This window comes from Rhododendron vialii, chromosome 11a (genome assembly GCF_030253575.1).
Source record: "Rhododendron vialii isolate Sample 1 chromosome 11a, ASM3025357v1".
In the NCBI taxonomy this organism is placed as follows: Eukaryota; Viridiplantae; Streptophyta; class Magnoliopsida; order Ericales; family Ericaceae; genus Rhododendron; species Rhododendron vialii.
Window position 1 is genome coordinate 3,611,813 of NC_080567.1, and position 24,255 is coordinate 3,636,067.

General features: G+C 42.6%; 1 protein-coding gene and 1 long non-coding RNA gene across 4 annotated transcripts in view; both read right to left on the reverse strand.

Moving 5' to 3' along the window:
• Positions 1 to 7,340: 7,340 nt before the first annotated feature.
• LOC131308156 (peroxisomal acyl-coenzyme A oxidase 1-like) overlaps positions 7,341 to 24,255 on the reverse strand; it is a 90,567-nt gene continuing 73,652 nt past the window's right edge. For all 3 annotated transcript variants that reach the window (XM_058334972.1, XM_058334971.1, XM_058334973.1), the window contains 5 exons: positions 10,831 to 10,951; positions 10,044 to 10,154; positions 9,462 to 9,531; positions 9,110 to 9,293; positions 7,341 to 7,843 (listed from right to left, as the gene is read on the reverse strand). In XM_058334972.1, coding sequence (XP_058190955.1) covers positions 7,634 to 7,843; positions 9,110 to 9,293; positions 9,462 to 9,531; positions 10,044 to 10,154; positions 10,831 to 10,951 — 696 coding nt within the window. In that variant the 3' untranslated portion in view covers positions 7,341 to 7,633. The remainder of the gene's footprint in view (positions 7,844 to 9,109; positions 9,294 to 9,461; positions 9,532 to 10,043; positions 10,155 to 10,830; positions 10,952 to 24,255) is intronic.
• On the reverse strand, positions 10,410 to 10,824 carry LOC131308159 (uncharacterized). The gene is made up of 2 exons (XR_009194350.1): positions 10,657 to 10,824; positions 10,410 to 10,585 (listed from the first exon to the last, which is right to left on the reverse strand). It is a non-coding gene; the product is annotated as an uncharacterized LOC131308159 (long non-coding RNA).

Below are 24,255 nucleotides of genomic sequence, written 5' to 3' on the forward strand. Positions count from 1 at the left end.
CTAGGGTAATTAAGGGCTAGGTTCTAGGATGATTAAAGGCTAGATTGTGTGCTTGAAGTAGTTTAGGAATGGGTTGTCATGTAGTGCTAGGGTTGTGTGTAAGAATAGGCTAAAGGGTGGCTTGTGTAGGTGTACAAACACATGCACACACTTCACCATCTCTCTCTCTCTCTCTCTCTCTCTCCTCTTGGCCATATATATATATATATATATATGTGTGTGTGTGTGTGTGTGTGTGTGTGTGAGTGTGAGTGTGTGTGTGTGTGTGTGTGAGTAAGACTAAGTATGTTTAGGTCTATGTAGCCTTATAAGCCTAGGAGAAAGAGTAATGATTATGGTTAAGGCTTTCAAGTGCTAGACAATGTCCAATGGTTAATACATCTCCTAGAAAGTGTATATATCTATATATATACATATACATAGCTAAGAATACTTAGGTACTAATTAGTCCTATTAGGCCTAGGAGGAAAAGGGTAATGATTAAAGGTGGCTTCCAATGACAAGAATATTGTCCATTGGGTAATATTTTCCTAGAAAGTGTATATATGTATATATATATATAGGCATGTTTATAATAGACTATGAGGGGTGTGTGTGTGTGTGTGTATCTAGGAAAGCAACTTTGGTGGGTAACTAGGTTTAAGGCTATAATCCTTAGGTTTGCATGCATGGCAAGCATAATGATTACTCCCTCCGTCCCTTATTTTGTGTCCAGTATACCATTTTGGGTTGTCCCTTAATAAGTGTCCATTTTGTAAAGTTAGGAGGGTGAAAGTTGGTGCATTGTCTATTTTGTCCCTAAAAGTAGATTTCATTTTGAAAAGTTAGTGAGTAAAAGTGTAGTGATGATGGGTAAGTAGGGAAAGTGGAGGAAAAAGTTGATGTGAAATGTGTAATGATGATGTCTTTTTAATAAGTTGGAGTTACGAAGCAGGACACTTAAAAAGGGACGGATGGAGTACTACTTTTGGTAGCATAATGATGACTACCTTTGGTGCAATGGTCCTTAAATGTTAGGGAAAGGTAACTAAGTTGCATGGTAATTAGGTTTCTACTAACTACTTGGTTGGAAGCTAATTCTACTTGCCAAGTAGGATTTCTAGCCAAGAAATATAATTTAAAGATTTTATTTAACTCGCTAGGAAAATATTCAAGTACCTTTACAAGCATACTTGTCTTTGGGAAAGGACTAGGTTGTCTGATGTTAAAAGATATAATTTTATAAGTCTCAAATCTAATTATGACAGATTATTAAGGTTGAAAAGAATTTTTAAAGCAATTAAGCATTTTCAAATATTAAAATGAGATTTTTATTTACTAAAAATCGGAGTTGTTACAGGTAATCTTAACGTGAGAAGATATTTAAGTATTTAATATCATGGAGCTCGTAATATAATTGAGATAAGGAGGGGAGTGCAATTATATTTCTGTAGCGGGGTGAATTATAATTAGTGAAATAAGAAATAGAATCCTGGTGGGATTAGGGTTTCTTATTTACACTGAAAGCCTAGACTTATTGCTCCTTCGTCCCCTATCATAGCCCTATAAATACACATTATGCTCTCTAGGTTAGACACGTTTTTTCTATTATTCACGAATAGAGAGGCTTAGAGAGACCAAACAGATCACGAAAGAGTTCACACTCGGTTCGTGTTCTTGACGTGTGGGGAATAAAGTAGAAGATCGTAAGGTATGGTCGAGCAGAATTCATGGCATACACTAAGGTGTGCTGTAACACGTTCAACCAGCGTTCGTGACGTGGAAGTTGAGGTGAAACCCTAGTTTCGCTTTGTAGGGTTTTGCATGTTTTTTTGTTATCTAATATGTACGCGTTATTACTGGGTTCTGGGAATCGTTTCCCAATAGTGCTATTGTAGAGACCCGTATTTTCGGAATTAGTTTAAAGGTTTGATTAATGCTAGAATGTGGAACAAATGAGGGATTTATTGGATTTAGTTGATTTGGGGCCAATGCGATAGAATTGAAAGTGGGGGGGGTGAAAGTGTGATTTGTGTGTGTGTGTATATATGGCACAATTCTAATCGCAAAGAAGATTTGCAGAAAACCACGCAAGGAAAAATGCGTTTGGGCCCATTCCGGATCTCAGCTCAGTTCGCTCTTACGAATCCAAAAGTAATACTTATGGATACCGTTGGAGCTAATTTTTTACAGAGACCCACAAAATAATATTCAAAAATTTATGGATATTTTTCTAGATTTTATTGAGACCCGAAATGGAGCCAAACGCGTTTTTCTTTGCGTGGTTCCCCGGAATTCTTCTCTGCGAATAGCAGGGCTCATATATATATGTGTGTGTGTGTATTGCTCTCTGTGTCAATTTTGGAAGCTAGGGCTCGATCTCTCTTTGGGTTTTGTTCTTCGATTTCGAGGTAGGGATTTCTTGCTCATTCTATATTTTTATGAGTGATTTATGTGCTTTGATAGTGCGTCGGATCGTTGTGTTTCGTAGTAGTGCTTGCCCTTGAATTTTCTGCAGAATCATTGCTCGTAACCTTCTGGTATCGATACAACCAAAACGGTTGTATCGATACGTCAAACTTACTTTGACTCCTGGCGCTGGGGTATCGATATGCAAAATCACATCGTATCGATACCAGGATCTTATGGGACAGTTTTGCTCGCGCTGCTCCCACTTCATTGTTTTGAACCCCGATCACTTCTAACACCATTGGAACACCTCCAAACCACTTCTGAACTTGATTGTTCGTACCTTAAGTGATTCTTTGATCAATCTTTCTCCTTTGACTATCGTTGTACAAGAGGAACGTGTCAAATCCTTTGAGTGTGGTATCTCGTCTTCATCTATGTCTTAAAGTGAGCATGTGGACATTGTGGCATGATATGATGAATGATATAGACATGTTAGGTGCTATGACATGACGTGGTGATTGGTGAATTGGAAAACGTACCATAGAGTGGTTTCGAAGATCGTAGGCTATAAGGTATATCGTGGGGTGCATAGTTGGTCAATGGGGGCTTGCCTAATGGTCCGGATGAGAATAGGGTAACTCATATCCTCGTGATTCATCTCGTTGATCTTTCTAAGTTCCTTTGGTGTTCGTTCTATAAGATTCTAGTTTAGAACCTTGCGGGTGGTGCATCATAGAGTTATTTGTGGGTTTGGTACATGACGAAGGACGTTGTGATAAACTTAGAGGAATAACATGAACTTGCGTATTTGTCAATGTATATTGTGGCATGTTTACAATGTTTTCATTGCCTTGTATGACGATGAATGAAAGAATGTGAACTAATGAATGTTGTTTGCTTGTATATAGATTGATGGTGCGTGTGTGTGTGCATGAGTTGGGAATTTGAATAGGGGAGTCTCGCAACGCATGGGGTGGTAATGTGGAGACTCAAGTGGGTCCTACAACGCATGGGGTGGTAATGCGGAGACCCAAGTGGAGAGAGTTCATTGTAACACATAGGGTGGTAATACAGTTGAATTTCTCGAGAGATGGAGGGTGGTATAATCGACGTCAGAAGTACATGTTGTTTCTTGAACTATTTGCTACTTGAGATTGTGACTGTTGAAAAAGGGATAAACGATTGATCCTATCAAGGTTTTTGAAAAGAAAGGATTTTGGGTTTTGGAAAAGAATTTTTATTAAAAATCCTCTAGTATTCTTGAGCGAATCAACAGTTTCCGGTATTTGGGCACAAATCAACGGATTTCGGTATTCAAGCTCGAATCAATGGAGCTTGACTCATTTGGATTGTGTATTTCTCTAAATAATGCAAACAAAGTAAATGAGTTTTATGGAAACAGAGTTTGATTTCCGCCAATGGGAAGTTGAGAAAGATTGAGGTATTAGTGTGAGGTGTAATGAAATGGTTGCGTATCTATTGTGGATTTATTTAGATTGGAGTGAGTTTATTAATGCATATGGTTTGGCATGTGAACAGTTAGGAATACCTATAAGATGTCTAGAATGCTGTAGTCATAGTCCGTTTGTTCATTGCGGTGCCTTTTGTTTCTCATGATCGTTTATTGACACTCATTCACTCTAGCTTGTGTAAAGATATCTCTACTGGGCTAGTGTAGCGCACAACCTATTATCATTTTCAAGTACAAATCCTGATCAATAGCCCGCATGCATTGAATGCTTGGATGAAGAATAATACTTTTTGGAAGCTATCTTATGTAGTTACTTGACCATCTTTGTAATAACTTTCTTTGCAAAAAGGATGCATTTGTAACTAAGTTCTACAGATTTCCTTTCGACTGAAATAGTTGTAATCTCTTTAAACTTTGAAGTTGGATTTGTAAGTGGAACTTATGGGAATTATGGACTCTTTTGGGTATTATGCTAATTAAACGCGAGATTTTCCTTTTGAAAGATTTATCTATTTATGTTGAAAATCGAGGGCGTGATAGGTATTAGTGTAGACTGTAATCACACATATGGATTAAACAGGTCATGCTATCCGTTGATTGTAGAGGGTAGAATGTAGAACTGTGTTAATCCTTGTTTTGCAGCATTCTTACCCAGCTATTATGGCCACATACTTTTTGATTGATTTTGTGTGATTGGATCCCACGATGTTTTATTCGTGATTATTGTTATTTATTGGGTACCACGATTACTTTTCGTGGTTTTAATAATTAACATAGCATGTGTTATTTATTTGGTGCCACAAATTTTTTTTTTTTGTGGTTGTAATAATTAACGCTGCATGTGAACTTTAATGAAGGCATAAGATCGATGTATGTATGATTTTTCGATTTGAATAAAAATCAATTGGTTATTCGGAGATCGAAGATGATGAATACAAAAGACAAAGGAATTTTGACTCGCAATAGATTTTTTCCAGATTCATATGGTCTGATTGCAGGGCTATTTCGACCTAGTGTTTGGAATTAGAAAATTTGTTCTTCAAAGAAGTTTTAGATAAATTAATTTCAAATTCAACCCAATTTGAATCACTTCAATTGGAGGTCGAATGAGGAAGATATGGCCAAAATACTGAAAGCTGTGCAATTTACGCGAGAATGTATCAAATCCGATTTTTCTTATCTAAACACAATTGGATTTTGGTTTCCTTGATTGATTCAAAGTATCTAAGTCTTTCACACAAGTATTGCTGAAGGATTTCAAGTTGTAGAAGGATTCCTTATCGTTCAAAGATTGCATCTTTGACCATAATAGTTGAATTCTTTTATCTTGTGCTTCCTTATTATTTGTGTTTCTATATTGTTTGCTTATGTGATAGTTTACCATATTGAGACAACATGGTAATATTTGGCCTTTGACCTAGATCACGGTTTTTGCAAATTCGAAAATTTTGATAACCCTTACAAATTTTTTAAATAACTAAGTGGGAGAGAGAATTTATTTTGGATAAATCCCATGATCTCCATTACTAGTTTGTAGGTGATATAATTAATTTTCGGTGATGGTTTTAGAACTTTCCTCCCTATCGGACAAAATTAATTGTGGCATCATCGGTACAAACTTCCTGAAGGGATAGCTCTATGATAATTGTTGTGTGGATTACCTCTCCATCTGAGGTGGTTTATAAAGAAAAAATGGGTATAAAGCTAGGTAATGGTATACACTTAGCTATAAAATAATAATATCCTCCATATCTGAGTCATTGCTATTATTTATAGGACCGAAACTATATTGGCTATTTAATTTTGCTTGGCATGGTCTAGTGTCTAGATAGTAAAATTAAAAGGTTGTGCCTATCTACACGAATGATGAAGAAGTAGAGGACCTTCCCATCGAGGCATGCTCTTCACGATGTGTAGGGTTGCCAATCTTTTTCTTTTAACATATAGTTGAGTGAACCAATATTAAAATGAAATTCAAAGTTTTTATTGCCCTTCATAATTGTTGTTATGTTATGTTATGTGATTCTCAAATTCAAAAATGGGCTCTTTCAATCCACTTGTCATTATTCTCAAAGAAAACAAACTTACTGGACTAAATTATATTGTCTGGAAAAGAAACTTGGATATTGTGTTAGGGGCACAAATTTGTGCTATCTGTGGTGTGCCCTCGTAGACCTGATGAGCATGCCATAAAACAGAAAGCAAAGCCTTATAAAGATTGGGTTAAGGCTGATGAGATGACGCGGTGTTATATTTTGGCTTCTATGTCGAATATATTGCAATATCAGCATCAAGCTATGTTAACTACTTAAGATATGCTGCTAAACCTTGGATAAATGTTTGCGGTTTGTTTTGTTGTCTAATCTGTATGCGTTATTATTGGGTTCTGGGAATCGTTTCCCAACAATATGGTGGTCCAAAAATAGAGTGTCTATAAAAATACATTTTAAGAGACTTTGGATATACAAGGATAAAAAGTAAAGACTTATTTTTTGCTAATTTGTAAATTTTAAAAGATAATCAATCTATTAAAAACTTTAAGAACAGATAATTGATGATTATGGTGAAGAGGGTGGGTTGTGGGAGAGAAAGAGAGAAGGGTACTAATATAAGGTTATTGAAGATTGGAATTGATATTTTGTAAATTTCAGAAATATCATTAGATTTTGTTCGTTGACTTAACGGCCAAGTAACGAATCGGATTTGCAAACATCAGGAGGTGAGAATCATTTCTCACAGGCGGAGGGAGATTTTTTACATAAGGCAAACCTTAGGAGGTGTTGGTGAAATTTACCCCCAAAAAATGTTTCAAAAGTGTCTTTTGAAGGAGAAACGGGAAAAGGGACAGCAATTTCCATATTCCAGGTAACGCACCAAAGAAGGGTTAGATTACACGGATTAAATGAACAAGCGACAAACAAACAAAAAATAAAATTACAGCAACAATTTCTCAATCTATGACCCAAATTTAGATTAGGCTTTCCTTTTTAGGACGAGTTGGAAAAATTAAAAGAAAAACAATACACGTTTATCAGGAAAACCATTTCATCATTTTGCTTGTTTTCTTTTCGGTCAACACATCATTATGTTTAGTTGCTCCGATAGTACAAGTTAATCATTTTCCTTAGAATTTCTCACACAAGACCATGGACCATTCTCCTGCTAAATACTTTCTTTCTTTAGTCCAATTTTCTGAAGAAAACGCTTTAATTAGCACAATAAAAATAAAGAGGCCAATCCAATACTTGTGGATCAAAATGGTGTTAACAGGCAAGTTGAGTGGTTGCTCAATGGATAGGCAATGGTTGCCGAATGATAGGCACCATGTACTTCCATGCACTTGGGTGGTGGTTTCAAACCCCACCCGCCCCACCTCCAAGATTACGGTAAATAAATTTCTTGCCTTGTAGACACACAAAAATGGCATTGACAGTGTAAAAGGATATGCCAAGTCGCATTTTCGCTCACGAGCCAAGTATTGGTGCCAAATCCTCCATGTTTATTCATCCTTTTGTGATTCACACAATTTGTTTCCCTCTTTCAGGAGCAAACAATTCCGCACAGTTCAATAAATCAACGTCAATCTTACGCACAGAAGCAGACTAACTTGTCCCCAAGTACATGTTACTAAGTTTTACATAGGAAAAAAATCCTCACAACAGCCAACTTCCAACCGTGGCTATCTGGAGGGTTACCAAATAGGTTTGGCTTTATTAGAATTAGGGAACATAATGAGCATTTCCCATTCAAATTCATAACCAGAGAGTTCTTTTAGAGTCTGGCAGTGCGGATCTCTTGTTTTAGTAAAGGCCGTATGTATTGGTGGTAGCCGTCAGGCACAACCGATTCATTTAGAGGATCTTTCCATGCTGCTTCGTAGAGTTTTGGATATACATTTCCATCATAGCATCCAAGGATCGAGCCAAGGTAGTGGTCAGTGTAGTTAAATGCATCAACAAGAGCAATTGCGTTTGGACGAACCTAAAATCAGAAACAAGAATTTGAAGCTGCTAAGCAAATTGGTAGATTTGTTTCCAGCAGGGTTGAAAGAGAAGCAGCTAAGGAAATGTCATATGGACTCTTTCAAATGTATGACTATGAAGCAAAACACGTGACACTTCACTAAGGGTACCCGACATTTTTGCTTGCGCCAGGAAACTTAGTATTCAAGTTTACGGAAAAACACAACATAAAGCTCTCCTATGAGGCATGAAATGGTCTACAACACCTTGTAGACACTTTCCAAGTGAACGTGAGAGATATTAATAACAGCTTTTGATATTTTGGAAGAACTCCATCTCTATAACATGAAAATTAGATGAAACCAACATTAAGACACCTAAGCAGACACGCACCCATACCCAAGTCCATGTAACCCAAAAGGTGGCGTGTCCCATAAACTTCATTGTTTTTAAGCAGGGACATACTGGGGACACTGGCATCTCAATATAAACACGGATGAAAATATGACGCGAATCACTTTATAAGGTCAAAAGCTTATTTCAGGTATGATTTTCCAAAAAATAAAAGAATTATGATCAAATAAAACCCTCGTCGAACTTGTATCATTTAGAAAGGAAACAATAAGGGTCCGTTTGATTAAAAAGAAAATCATCATGGAAAGTGAAAATGAGAGTGACGTGAAAGAAAAGAAAAGAAAATTTATTTTTTTTGCTATGCGGTTGATTAAATTGAAAGTTTTTACAAGAATCTTGCAAGATACTCCTATATATAAGAGTACTAAGTTGCCCTTAATATATAATATTAATCATGATAGGAAAGGAAATGTTATGGGCATAATGAGAAATGCCATAAGAGGTGGCAACTTTCTCAAGAAAATAAAATTTCCTTGTTTTTTGCAACAAAATTCACTTTCTAGCACTTTCTACTATTTTCAGGCTAATCAAACACCAAAAAAGTATCAATTTTTTCCTCTTTCTTGTATTTTCTATACTTACACTCTCATCAAACGGACCCTAAAAATTGTAAAGATACTATTAGTTTCGGTTATTTCCGGATGGAATGTTCATATGAATAGTAACTAAATTCCTATCCTGCTATATACATAATACATCATTTATGCCGTGTCCCCCATCATGTCTATGTCACGGTTGTCACCATTTATTTAGAATTGTTGTCTCTTGTATCCATATCAGTGCTTCTTAGCCCACACCCATTCCCAAGTCCATGTAACACAAAAGGTCAAGTATTGGGTCATAGAAAGGTGATCGAGTATTCAGGACACACCTGGGAATAGAGAGATCTGAGCTCATCATTTGCAAGCGCAGCATGTTTGGGGGTGATGCAGCCAGTCAAGAGAAAATCACCTTGATGCTTGTGAAGAAGGAAGAGTGCGTAAATGTTACAGAGCACCTCTAACTGTTGCTTGACTCCCTTTCCAGGGATTTCTTGTTGCAGTTTCTCAATGAACCTGAATGAGATTAAAATTTCTTACACACAAAATATAGGAAGGTCAACAAAGATTGGATGTAACAATTTTCTTTGGGCATTCAACTCTATTGGAGATATAAGAATTAAGGATTTGAATTCTCAGAACCCGTGGTGAATACCAATTAGGAAGAGAGTAAAAGCTGCTCACTTGGAAACAACAATTAATTGGCAGTGCGCAACTGCTGCTTCCACCAAATCAGCTGAGAGTTCCGCAAAGCCTGAGGAGGAAGCATCAGACAATGTCGATCCAAAGAAGATAACTAACAATGAAAGCATCTTTTCTGTCTTTTTTTTTTTTGCTTAGCAATAGGGTTCAGGGGACGACCAGCTATGGCAATAGCAAACCCCCATGGGCGTTACCATACGGACTTTAAAAAATGCAGCAGGCCCCGCAAGGAACAAATCCTCCATAGGTTTCTACCATTCCACCAAGGGCTAGTGGATCATAGCAGGGCTTCGCAGGAGAGCAAGGTTCGAGTATGCGTCGACCGTGTGACTTGAACCTTGGACCACCCAAACCACTTAGGAGTAAGCCATTTACCACTAGGCAACAGCCCCTGGCGGTACAATGAAAGCATCTAAAGATTCTAAATATTCCCCAAGACTAATAAAGTAGACAGCCTCAGTTTCTCCCATCATTCCCGCGCCAATGTTCCTCCATGATGACTCTTCAAAGTAACAGCAGATGTAGGTATGTAGAAGATTTAAATCTTATAACATCTTGAAATACCTTCTTCTGGGTTGTCAAAGTTGCTTAAATTTTGAGCACAGGCAACAGACATTCTAGCAGCTCTTGCCTCAAATGCTTCCAATAGTGCACTAGGCTTTAGCCAATCCTTAGCTGCATGTAATCAAAGAAAACAGAATGCCAAGTAAAAAGCCAGGTTCAAAGTTGTCAAATCGAGAATCAGATTGACCCTTTTTTGAATCGTGAATCGTAATGATTCGGTCCAAATTTCAAAAATTGAAATTTTTTAAGCTTAAAGTTTGTTTTCTATTATTAATTGATAATCACATGGTCCAAGAGTCTAATAGGAAATACACTTGTACATGGTAGGAAAATAAATACTAGAGTGAAATGTATATGTGCATGTAGATGTCAAAGATTCGTTATAAAAATGAAAGATTAGCCTTAATAGTTGTGATCTTATTCTTGCTTTTTTATAAGAGAAATTAAGGCAAAACCACAAAAGTGGTTTCATATTAGTCGAATGCAAAAATTGTGATAAACCTCGATTCACCTATAGATTCGTATCGTTTTGCCGTGAATCACTAATCGAATCGTAAATTGTACAATTCACCACCGATTTTATATAAACCTTGATTCACCTATAGAGTCATACCGAATAGAATCGTGAATCGTGGGATTCTAACAACTATGGAGAATCTTAATGCATGACAGAAAAAATATACTCATGTCACACTTAAGAATGATAAAGTTGCAATTTCATAATCTCGAGGGAAAAAAAACCAGTTACATGGAAATTGTCATGCTTTGGTTGCATTGGACAGCATACCTCTTTGAACACCGCAACGACATTGCATTAAATGCTCGACTCGAGTCATATAAGCTATTGTACCGACTGGTTTCTTGCTGGACCCCAGCTGAGAAACAGTCTTCATGAGAAACCTTGCAACCTACACAAGAAAAGTACATGAGCAGATAATATGGCAGCACTGGAATATGTTTCAACTGCTTTACTAGAAACCTGGGCCTCCCTAACTCACTGTGATGGAATAATCCAGCTACATTCAAACCACATATAACGACCACGTGCTAACTTATTTAGTCAACATGGGAGATTGAAATTAGCCATCATCTAGCTATCTAGTTATGGATGAGTTGACTAGACATATGTAGGATCATATTCCGTGGTGTATGTGTTTGCAGATGATATTGTCTTAGTGGATGAAACTGCAAGGGAGGTTAGTGCTAAATCAGAAATTTGGAGAGAAGCACTAGAGTCCAAAGGATTTAGGATAAGTAGGAGTAAAACTAAGTATATGCACTGTAAGTTTAGTGACAATAGAAGTGCCCAAGCAGAAGAAGTGAGGATACAGGAGCTACCAAAAAGTGAGCATTTTAAGTATTTAGGATCAATTATTAGCAAGGATGGAGAGATTACGGACGATGCAACCTATAGGATCCAAGTTAGGTGGCTCAAGTAGAAAGCCGCTTCTCGTGTATTGTGTGATCTAAGGACACCTACAAAATTGAAAGGGGAATTTTATAGAATTGCTATACGACCAACGATGCTATACGGGATGCAGTGTTGGCCTATCAAAAAACATCAAGTGAATAAGATGAGTGTAGCTTGTTAGACTTGTCCCACATCGCTTATCTAAGCCACCTAAGCTTGGTTCATAAAATCTAGAGGCTACTCCACCTATTGCCAATTGGTTTTAGGTTGGAACCCTCCAAGAAATTTAACATGGTATCAGAGCTAGGTTTTGGGTGGCCTCACATCGTGTGGTCAAGTCTCCGTCGCCCAAGTCAACTCATCAATTCATACCTCCATGTGCATCCAAACTGCACGTGAGGGGTCGCCCGAGTCAAATCTCCTGGTTTCCTCAATTCGTACCTCCACATGCATCCGGGCTAAACGTGAGGGGGAGTGTTAGACTTGTCCCACATCGCTCACCTAAGCCACCTAAGCTTGGTTAACAAAATCTAGAAGCTACTCCACCTATTGCCAATTGGTTTTAGGTTGGAACCCTCCAAAATATTTAACATAGCTGAGGATGTTGAGTTGGATGTGTGGCAAGATTAGGAAAAACAGAATTAGAAACGAAACCATCCGTGAGATGGTAGGAGTTGTACCTATACAAGATAAATTGAGAAAAAATAGATTAAGGTGATTTGGACATATTGACCGCAGGCCTGCAGACGCAGTAGTCAAGAAGAGTGACATGATAGTAGTGGATAGTAGGGCTATGGGAATAGAAGACCTAAATAGACATTGGATGCCGTGATACAAAAGGATTTGGGCTTACTAAATCTAAGTGAACAGGTAGGCCTGGACAGAGCTCAATGGGAACATAGGATTCGTGTAGCCGACCCCAATTGATTGGGATACAAGGCTCGGTTTGGTTTGGTATCAAGCTATCTAACGCCCTAAAACAACAGTTGATAAAATGCTTGAACTCGTGAGAAGACACAGTCAGTGCATGAGGCAAAATAGTTGTGGGTATATGATGTATCTTGCAACCGGATGCACCTTTTCCAAGAACTCTGCCGGTGACCATCTCCTGGAGGAGCAAGGCCTCCTTCACAGGATTCACCTCCGGGAGGAGGCATGCTGCCTCCACAAGCTTCACCCCCAGGAGGAACATGCTTCCTCCACAAAGTTCACCTCCTGGAGGAGCATGCCTCCTCCACAACGTTCACCTCCAGGAGGAGACATGCCTCATCCACAAGGTTCACCTCCAGGAGGAGACATGCCTCCTCCACAAGCTTCACCTCCAGGAGGAGCATGCTTCCTCCACAAAGTTCACCTCCAGGATGAGCATGCTTCCTCCACAAAGTTCACCTCCAGGAGGAGACATGCCTCCTCCACAAGCTTCACCTCCAGGAGGAGCATGCCTCCTCCACAAACATGCCTCCTCCACAAGATTCACCTCCAGGAGGAGGCATGCCTCCTCCACAAGCTTCACCTCCAGGAGGAGACATGCCTCCTCTACAAGATTCACCTCCAGGAGGAGCATGCTTCCTCCACAAAGTTCACCTCCAGGAGGAACATGCTTCCTCCACAAAGTTCACCTCCCGGAGGAACATGCCTCCTCCACAATGTTCACCTCCGGGAGGAGCAAAGCTTCCTCCACAAACTGCGTCTCCAGAGGAGCAAGGCTTTCTCCAAGAATTCTCCACCAGCGGAGGGGTGAGGTCACCTCCGGGCACCTCACCTCCTACTCGACACTTCGAAGACTCCACGAACTCTTAAAGGCGACTCTATACACCGTCCTAGGCCAGGAGCAAGGCCTAGGTACCTCGCTCGGGACCTACGGAGGAATGTGGCTTGGAGGCTAGAGCAAGGGGTTTGTCAAAGAGGACGAGCTTGCCTCCGGCAAGCTCTAACTTGACAGGTCCTAGAGAGAGAGGGGGCATTGACCGCCATCTGACACCTCGGAAGAAGTATCATACCTACCGCCTACCACCTGGCACCTCGGAGCTCGTATCATACCTCGCCTGACTCGGCAGATGATACGGGTCTCCATGTATCACCGAAATAGCCCCTGTCGGCTCCTTGGTTACAAGCCCCAAGGCCTGACTTGGGACTAAGAGAGGAAAAGAGGTCAACCTCCACTCTGTCCACCAATGGGGAGGAGCCCTACACCTGGCTCTCCCTCATCTCCAAGGTTCATATAAAAGACAATCATTCAATACCGATCAACAACGATTCAACACAACTAACACCTACCTACTCTCCACTGCCATCCCTCTCTCTCTCTAAGTCCGCCCCGAGCTCTCTCCTCCTCCACCTCCGGTGGTTCCCGAGCACCGTCGTAGCAACCGCCATATACCCGGAGGGCGACCTCAGGTACTCTTCCCGCTCCTACCTCCCACATTATACTCTGCTGGGGAAGAGTGGTGCTTGCTACAATGCCTCCAAAAAAGCCAACAAGAGCTCCCGGATTGAGTGGTATTGAGGGCTTGGAGGCTACCTCCGACCCCGTCATAGAAGAAATGCAACCTATTACGCAAACCGCTATCGTCGAACAGTTGCGTTCGGTGACCGAAACCCTTGCCACGATGCAACAAAACCAAAACCTCTTGATGGAGACCGTACTCGCCCTGCAGAAGAAAAGCACCACCCCTCTTCCACCTCAGGCGGAGACGGAGGGAACTCATCCTACTGGCTCTCAAACCGAGACTCGCGACAACCAAACAGGTGAGGGAGCACAAAACCTCCAATCCAAGGAGACGCTTACTCCTCCTCCAGAGATTAGCTCCCAAAAGCCCCCCTCCACGGGCGTGGGTTCAGCCGCTGTAGTCCAGAACACGGCAAACACAACCCCCATCACTCTCGAGCAAGTGCAAGCACTCATCCAATCCGAAAAGAAATCCATCACCTTTGCTCCCGACGCAGACCTATGCCCTCCGTACCCCATAGCGGTCGCAAGCATGCCATATCCAGAGGGATACACGGTCCCTAAGTTCATCCGTTTCGACAGAAGGAAGGGGAACGCCAAGGAGCACGTCATTTGTTTTGTGGACAGCCTCGGCGTCCACAGCGGTGACCGTAACTTAAGGCTACGAGAGTTCTCCAAATCCTTGACGGACAAGGCGTACTCATGGTATGCCAATCTCGCTCCTAGCTCGGTCCTCTCTTAGGAGGACATGGTAAAAAAGTTCTACTCCAAGTTCTTTTACGCGGAGGATCGCCTCACAACCCTCCAACTGATGAAGGTGACTCAAAGGCCCTCCGAGGACTTGAATGCTTACGTCCGCCGCTTCCGCGAGCTATCGGTGGATGTTCAGGAACCGATATCGGAAGATCGCTTGGCCAAGATTTGTGTGGACGGAATGCAACCGACCTTCAAGCCTCATTTGGTCACTCACCATTTCCCAGATTTCTCCGCATTGTATGAGGCGGCCCGGAACTTGAACGAAACAGTGGAACCCCCACTTCCTCCACCTCGCTACCAACATTCTCCTCGCGCAAGGCATCCGGGTTCCAGACAAACGGCTTACGCGGCCTCTGGCCCACCACCTAGTCGAAGTCGGGGGTATCCGGCGAAACGCCCGAAGTACAATGAGCCTCCACCTCTGCCGGTAACAGCAGCGGAGGCCCAAGCATTCTTGGATGCTTGGGTACAAGACGGCAAGGTAGCACTTCCAGAAGCCAGGAAGGAACCTACTCGGAGAGATATGGAACATCCGGACTATTGCATTTATCATAGGATGGTCCGCCATCCTACCAAAGACTGTTGGGGCCTCCGAACTTTGTTCGAAAAATTTATGGTTGAAGAAGCCGTGGAGCTCACGGCGACCAAAGATGTCCTCCGGAATCCCCTCCCAAATCACAAAGATAATGGGAAAGCTGTCATGATGGTGACCATCTCCCACCATGAAGAGAATGAAGAACCCGCCGCGTGTGAAATAGCTACCACAGAAGGGCCGGAGTGCCCAAATTTTGAGGAAAGGCGGGCCTCCTCCCTCCAAAACTCTACGAAATTTAAATGGTTATTTGATCAGTTTGGCTTCTCCCAGGCAACAAGATTCGAGGCGACCAAGGCCATACTTCGCGTGGCAGAGGAGCACGGAGAGCAATGCATGGGCCTATCCGGCTCTGTGAGGAAGATTCTCCGTGACAATCATCTTCCCATCACTTGCACTGAGGCCGATCGACAACTCCCTTTCCCCCACAACAGGCCCTTGTATGTTCCGGTCACCATAAATGGGATGGAGTTTCAAAGAGGTTTTCTAGATGGCGGAGCCTCGCTCAACATCCTACCTTACTCCGTTTTCAAGGCGGCGGGCATCCCATCCGGCCATTTAGTCAACCAACCCATCACAATTTCCGGATTCGGAAACCATAGCCAACAATCCATGGGATTTGTCCAAGTGGACCTCATCGTGGGGCCGATACGATCTGCCACTAAGTTCCATGTGATCGACTCCGAGACAACTTACCAAGCCCTCCTCAGTAGGACTTGGATGCACCGATATGCAGCGGTCCCCTCCACATACCACCAATGCATGAAGGGAATATACAAGAATGGTCTGGTCACCATTGTCGGTTCTCAAAAGCCTTTCAAACCGGAAGAGTCTCACATGGCGGATGCCATATTCTACGACGACCCAAATGAGGAAGAGCCCCTGGCTCCTCCTAGGGGCATATCCCGATCCCCAAATGGGATGAGATCTCGAAGGAAGGATCTCCATCCACAAACAACCCCAACGAAAAAAAGAGGGCTAGAGATGTTATCTTGGCCAAGGCCCGAGCACCCGCGGAGGACAACGCCGGCCCCAAAGTGGTGAAGTACATGAGGCCGGACGGTAAGGAGGTCTATCGCTTGTGAAGGTGCGGGGAGCTAGCTTCCTTAGCTTCCTCCCCTGGGGAAGCCGGCTCCCAAGCGGAATGTCATGAAGTCCGCGAGGATGAAGGGGACCTCGTGGAATACCTCACTCAATGTTGCTCCTTATCTAGTCTCACGCAAAATCAACCAAACAAGCTAAAGAAGAACAAGAAGAAGAGAGAACCTCCCACAATCCAAAAGTTGACAACACCAGATGAGGGCCAGGAAGAGCAACCCCCAGCCCTCCAAGAAGTCAAGGTGGCTCCAGAATGCTTACAAGATGGGCCTCGGCCTTAGAAGCAAGAGTTAGAGGAAGTGAACTTGGCCCCGGAGGGCATGCCTCCAAAACCAATTTTTCTAGCCAAAGATCTTCCTGGAGAGAAAAAGAAGGCTTTCATTGCACTCATCCGTGAGTACATTAAGGTTTTTGCATGGAACTATGAAGAAATGCCAGGATTGGACCCCGGAGTCACCACACATAAACTCAATGTGGTGCCTTTGGCTCGTCCGGTGAAGCAAGGCGTTCGGTTTTACGAGCCTGACGTGGAGTTAAAGATCAAGGATGAAGTAGTCAAACTCCTCAAAGCCGGATTCATCAGGCCCATCCAACACCCCTCCTAGCTCTCCAGCATCGTCCCGGTGCTAAAGAAGAATGGGCAACTCCGCGTTTGCGTGGATTTTAGAGACTTGAACAAATCTTGCCCGAAGGATGAATTCCCTCTTCCTAGCATCGACACGCTTGTGGACTCGACCTCCGGGTACCACATGTTCTCATTCATGGACGGGTTTAGTGGACACAACCAAATCAAGATGGCCCCTGACGATGCACCTAAGACCTCCTTCCAGACTCCCAATGGCAACTTTTTCTACACTGTTATGCCATTCGGCTTGAAGAATGCAGGAGCCACATATCAGCGGGCGATGACCGCCATCTTCCATGATATGTTCCACGACATACTCGAGTTCTATATAGATGATCTGGTGGTCAAATCCAAAGGACAAGAGACCCATCTGGAGGACCTCCGAAGGGTATTTGAGAGATGCAAAAAGTATCGGCTACGGATGAACCCGCTGAAATGCGCATTCGGAGTCACAGTCGGCAAGTTCCTTGGCTGCATTGTCCACCGTCATGGGGTTGATCCCGACCCCGCCAAAGTCATTGCCATCCGAGAAATGCCTCGGCCCACCAATGTGGACGAACTCCGAACATTCTTGGGGCGCACATCTTATTTACGGAGGTTTATCCCCGCTATGGCTGAGATCACCCAACCGTTCAGCAATCTAATTAAGAAGGATGCCAAATTTGTCTGGACGGAGGAACACAACAAGGCATTTGAGGCTATTAAAACAGCATTAGTCTCTCCACTCACAATGACTCCTCCTCAACAAGGAAAGCCCCTCCTCCTGTACATCACCTCCACTCCCGCTCCATTGGGGCCCTCCTAGCTCAAAAGGTGGATGGAACTGAAAGACCAGTTTACTACATAAGCAGAGTTATACAAGGGGCGGAATCGCGATACTTGCCAATAGAACGCCACTGCCTTGCTCTTGTGTTCGCCGCACAGAAGCTCCGCCACTATCTCCTTTCATACCCTCTCCACCTCATCACAAAATGTGATCCAATCAGGTACATCCTCAATTGCCCTGCTCTGGCTGGTAGGCCGGCCCGATGGCTACTTTCTTTGGCAGAATATGAGATCATTTGTAAAGCCCCTCGGGCAGTTAAAAGCCAAGCTCTGGCCGATCTTTTGGCTCATTTTCCAAGTGGCCAATACGAACCCCCATCTGAAGATTTGCCAGGAGATGAGTTCCAAGTAGCCCAAGCGGAGGTTGGAGAGTGGAGCCTCAGTTTTGATGGATCATCCACGACTAAAGGTGGAGGTGCTGGAATAGTTCTAACGGCCCCTAGTGGAGGAAAGATCAACCTCTCCTACAAACTCAATTTTCATTGCTCCAACAACGAAGCCGAGTATGAAGCGCTCATCCTTGGCCTCATGGCCGCCCTGAATTGCGGCATAACCCTCCTATGCATTAAAGGGGACTCCAAACTAGTCATCCGGCAAACGAACGGCGAATATGCAATTAGAGAACCTCCACTTGCCTCTTACAGGACCATTGTACAAAGATTAACAAGCAAATTCGACGCCCTCCGCTTGGAACATGCCCCCCGCTCAGAGAATCGTCATCCCGACGCCCTCGCGACCCTCGCCTCTAAGGTGGAAGTTTCAAGGATATGCCAACCAAAATCGAAATTCTCAAGAGAAGCGTGTCTTGCTCCGTAGCCGAGATCTTCCCCGAAGAAGAAGTTGAAGATTGGAGAACCCCCATCTCCAACGAACTAAAGAGTACCTCCGCCGCCATAACCCTCAGCAATTTGAAACATTTCACCATTTATCAAGGAGTTCTATACTATAGGGGCTCCGGAGGGTTGCTAGCGCGTTGCATTGGGGAGGAAGAAGCCAAGGTCAAAATGCAGGAAGTTCATGAGCGATCATGCGAAACCGGAGACGTAAGCCTCTACAGACGACTCCAACGCCAAGGATATTATTGGCCCACCATGGCGACAGACGCGGCGGCGTTGCAGAGTAAATGTCCCAAATGTAGAGAAATCCTGTCCAAGGCAGAATGCAATTTCATCGGAGTATACAGTGATTGGAGGAAACCCTACATTGATTTTCTGACCGATGGTACCTTACCTCCTGATCGAGTTGACATGGCGATAGTCAAGAAACGAGCTCCAAAGTTCTTTGTTCACAACGAAGAACTCTTTCGAAGAAGTTTCGAAGGAAAACCTCTGAAGTGCTTAGCAGGTCCTGAAACTTCAAAAGCATTAGAAGTCGCGCACGAGACCAAGCACCAGGGAGGAGCCAAGCTATTCCAACACTTACTCCATGTAGGCTATTATTGGCCCACCATGGAAGAGGATTGCTAAAAACCATGTCAAAAGGTGTAAGGCGTGCCAAGTTCACGGCAATATGATTCATGCCCCCGCCGTTGACTTTAGAGCCATTGGAACCCCATGGCCATTCCATACTTGGGGCATGGACTTGATCGGTCCAATCAACCCTCCCTCCAGAGGAAACATTTGGATACTCACCGCCACAGAGCTCTATACAAAATGGGTGGAAGCCATCCCTCTCAAAAGGGCAACCGGACCAGCCGTCTCCAATTTCATTCGAGAGCACATCATATGCCGATTCGGAATTCCCAAAGTCATCCTCTCCGACAATGGCACACCCTTTGTCAACCGCCAAGTCGGGCAGCTCCTATTCTCCTATGACGTCACTCACCACAAGTCCACGGCCTATTATCCTAAAGGAAACGGGCAAGCGGAGGCGACCAACAAGACTCTCCTCAAAATATTGAGCCGAACGTTAGAGGATCACCAAAAGAATTGGGCATATGCCTTCCCCATGGCTCTCTGGGCTTATCGAACCTCCAAAAGAAGACCCACCCAGATGACCCCTTTCTCCTTGGTTTATGGGGCCGAGGCCGTCCTCCCCCTAGAAATTGCAATACCATCGGCACGGGTGGCGCTACGAAGCGAGGTCCTCCATGATGCAAGACCAAGCGAGTTGGAAGCACTGGACGAACGAAGGGATCGGGCGCAGGCTAACCTTCGCGTCTATCAGCGAAGGATAGCCCGAGCCTACGATGCCTTGGTTAGACCGCGACAATTCGCGGAGGGAGACTTGGTCTTGAAGGCAGCACCTCATGTCATGAAAGGGAAGTCAGCCTCCAAATTTGCCGCGAAGTGGGAAGGACCGTTCGTGGTGAAAGAAGCAAACGAGAATGGATACTACCGACTCTCGGAGCTGAACTCTAGCGTCCTCCTCGCACCCATCAACGCAAAGTGGTTGAAAGCATACCACCCTTAGCAAATGTTCCTCCTTCATTATGCAAGCTTTTATTTGGTGTAATTTACAGACACTAAGTGGGTACAAACACTAAGTAGGTTAGGATCGTAGAGAGAACACAACACAGGATTATAAGTAACTGGAATATTATTACTTGGACTAGCCTGGATTTCATTACGGGGAGAGTCCCCCTTTTATAGGAGTAAAAGAGACCTCCGGTTACATCATGAAGCCTTCCGCTTACATCATAGTACAATGCAACCATTATTATAGGTTACTATTACGTAGGACTATTTCTACAACTTCTGACTACTAAAAATTACAGACTACTTTTACATTTATTACTTACCTTTACATTTATTACCTTCCTGACTTTTACCCCTCTCCGGAAAGAGGACAATACTACCACACTTTATATTACAGTACATACCAATAATATGATACAGGAACAAACAGTAACCACCAATAATTTACATCACAGAAAAGAGAGTTGGTATGAGCACGTGATTTTCACTCTGGATCATCTGAACTACTTTCTTCATCTCTGTCAGTCAAGTGATACTGGGTCAAAAGATAGCGAATATTTTGGCGCCATTCTTCTGGATAAGCATCATTGAATTTTCAGTTTGCAGACTCATAATGGAGGAGAGATGAGGGAACGTCGGCAGGTGTTAATCCATTGAGTGAACACATTGTTTGAGTCATGACCAGATAATTTCCACTGTGGATCTCAATGCTTGGGGACTCTTGATATGCTGAAAGGAATATAGTGTGATACTCCTTTTTCCAGGTGATAGAACCATCAGGATTAGGAACACATCTGTTGTTGCGAGTTGTCCAAAAAGCAAATTGGAGATCTTCATCTGGACCTGTGGGAACTTGTCTGATCTTTTGCTGCCAGTAGGGTATGCTTCCAAAAAGCAAAAGAAATTTTAAAAAGAAATCTTCTGGGCGTTGGACTTGATTGAACGCCACATGAGCCAAATAAACCAAGACTGCTGATTTATTAAAACAGACACTTATAGTATACACATCGACTAAATACCATAAGAGGAGAAAGGCTTCTTTTTTAAAATAAAAGGTATTATGGTAAGATACTTCAAACTGAGTGAGAAAAGGATAGACAGGATGAAATGGTAGACCTTTTATGGGACCTTCATCAAGACCATACTTGAAAATACAGAGATGTTGAAGGTTTTGACACATTTGGACACATCTAGAAAGAATGGTTAACTCTAAAAGATGACACTGAAGGTGGACAGAAAAATTGACCGGATGGAAACAGGAAATCATGGGAAAACAACCAGGAACATAGGGATGTGGTTTTGTTTTGGAAAACTGGTTGATTTCTTTTTTGAGCCTTGATAAAAAATCAGGGAGGACATTTGTTTTTCCTTTTATGTGAACAGCATCAAAACTCCAATTGGAAAACCAATTTGCCCATCTGAGTAACTGTGCCTTTGGAAGGTGCTTCTGTTTGAACTTGAGCATGCTGGGAAAACTCATCATATCAGTCTCAATTAGGAAATGATGACCGATTAGATGAAATTCAAACTTCTCAATGCTCCTTTTGATTGCCAGAATTTCTTTGTAAGTAGAGTGGTAATGAAGTTCTGCTGGAGAGAATGCACCACTCTTGTATCCACAAATTCTGCGCTTTTGATCTGAATTTTCTTCCAAAAGAATTGCTCCCCAATATAGATCAGAGGCATCTGTCTGAAGGACTCTCTTTCCATCTGAAGGTATGGCTAATGGAGGAAGAGTTTTGGTTAGGGCTTTGAGGTCTTTTATAGCTTTGGTACAAAGGGCTGACCAAGGAGGAGGGGTTTTCTTTAGTAGAGCTGAGAGAGGAGTTCGGTATTGGGCCAGGTTGGGAATAAAATCAGCCATATAGTTAACAATTCCAAGGAACTGTTGAACTTGTTTGACTGTGAAATTTTCATCTGAAAAATGGTCAAGTTGGGAGGCTATATGAGGCTGGAGGGTATATTGACCTTTAGAGATGTGCATCCCTAAAAAATCAATTTCTGGTTAAGCAAGAAACATCTTTTTCTCTGAAAGCATGATGCCATGGGTTTGGACTAGGGAATGGAAAATTTGTAGTAGGACAACATGAGACTCAATATCTGGTGAAAAAAGTAGGATATCATCTATATAGACAAGGGCTGAGGATAATATAGGAGCAAATACCCGAATCATGGCCTTTTGAAACAAGGATGGAGCTGTCTTCAATCCAAAAGGCATGACTGACCACTGGAAGTGGTGATCTGGAATGCAGAAGCCGGTTTTGGGACGATCATCTGGATGGATGCCCAGTTGCCAAAAACCTGCTTTTAGGTCAAACTTTGAGAAAATTTGAGCTTTAGGCAAGTTTGCAAAAAGAACACTTCTCCGAGGAAGAGGGAATTTGTTATCCTGCAAAAAATGATTAAGAGGCTGGTAGTTGATAACCAGGCGAAGCTTTCCTCTTATCTGCTCTGTTATTTTGTTGACATAAAATGCTTCACATGCCCACTGAGAAGTTGTGGGCTCAATCAAACCCTCTGATTGAAGTTGCTGAAGTTCTTGAAGAGCAAGCTGGTAGTGTTCTGGGTTCATTCCATGATGGATAGCTTTGGTGGGGTTGATGTCTTCATTTTTCTTAAAGGGAAAGGAAATGAAGAAATCTGGATTTTTCCAAAGTGGGTTGGAACATTTGGTGAGGAACTGGGAATGGAATTCAGCACAGGAAGTTTGGATTATGGCTTCTTTAATGGTGGAGAAAGTTTTTATGGAAAAGAGATTTGGTTGGGTGGTCCAGGGTAACAAGTAGTTTTTGTATTTCAAACCTTTTTTGAGCCAGGAAACTTTGCTGAGATTTTGGAGAATATCAAAGCCTAACAATAAATCTTTCCCTGGGAGATCAGAACCATAGACTTGATGTTTTATGGTGTATCCAGGAAAAAGTTGAATGGAAACAGGCTTACTTATCAGAGTGATAACAAATGTTTCTCCATTGGCTGCTGTAAAGGGTCTGAAACAAGACTGCCAGTAAGACCTGGGGAGAATTGCTGGATTGAGAATGGAGGCTGCTGCACCAGTATCAAAGAAAGCGATGACTGGTATAGGTTTCTCATATTTTCCAAGCAATATTTTGACCTTGGCTAAAGGTTGAGCCAGCATGATGTTGGGGAACCCAATTGTTTGGACTTCATAAGGGAATGAGTCAGGATCATCAGAAGAGTCATCTGATTCTGCTGAATCGTCTGAGTCATCAAAGGTAAATGCAAGGACTGCTTCATCTGTTGCTTCATCGTCGATGGAAAATAGTGATTCTACATCAGCATCTTCAAGATCATCATCAATGAGAGCCAAAAAGTTCACCATTTTGTCTCTTGCTGCCTTATTTGGACACTGTTTTGCATAGTGCCCCTTCTTTCCGCATATGTAGCAGCGATCAGTCTTTCGCTGCCCTCTGAATTTTTTCTTCTTGAAAAATTTCCATTTTCTCCGGCGTGGGAACTTGCCAGATTTTGGAAACTTTGAAAACTTGCCAGGAGATTGAAACTTCCATTTCTGAAAGTGTTTGGACTTCCGGTATGAAGGACGGCAAGTGCACTTCTTGTCTTTGCATTTTATGGATAAGTCGGGTCGGTCACATGCTTTACCAAGAAGTTTTCCCTGTTCTTCAAGAGTTCTGAGGAATTTCTGGTGATTGCACAATTTTTCCAAAGCAATCAAAGAGTGCTGGTAAATACCACCAAGAGATGTTGCATTCAGCGTCAATCCTTTTGTCTGAAGTAATCTTGTTGTCTCATTTCCCAATGGTTCTGGAAGGGAATTGAGAAAGGCTTGCTTGAGATTGACATCATCCATGCCGTTGAGAAGATAAAATCTCTGAGACATGCGGTCATAGTGAGTCTCGAGATCTTTCCTTTTGAATGAACAGCACTTCATGCTGAGATATTCTTCTCGAACAAACTCTTTTGTGTTATTGTGGTCATTAAGAAACTCAGTATGCAGGACTGAGATGAATTGATCAAGGGTTGGCAATTGTTTGAGTTGTAGCTGTCGGTATTCACCAAG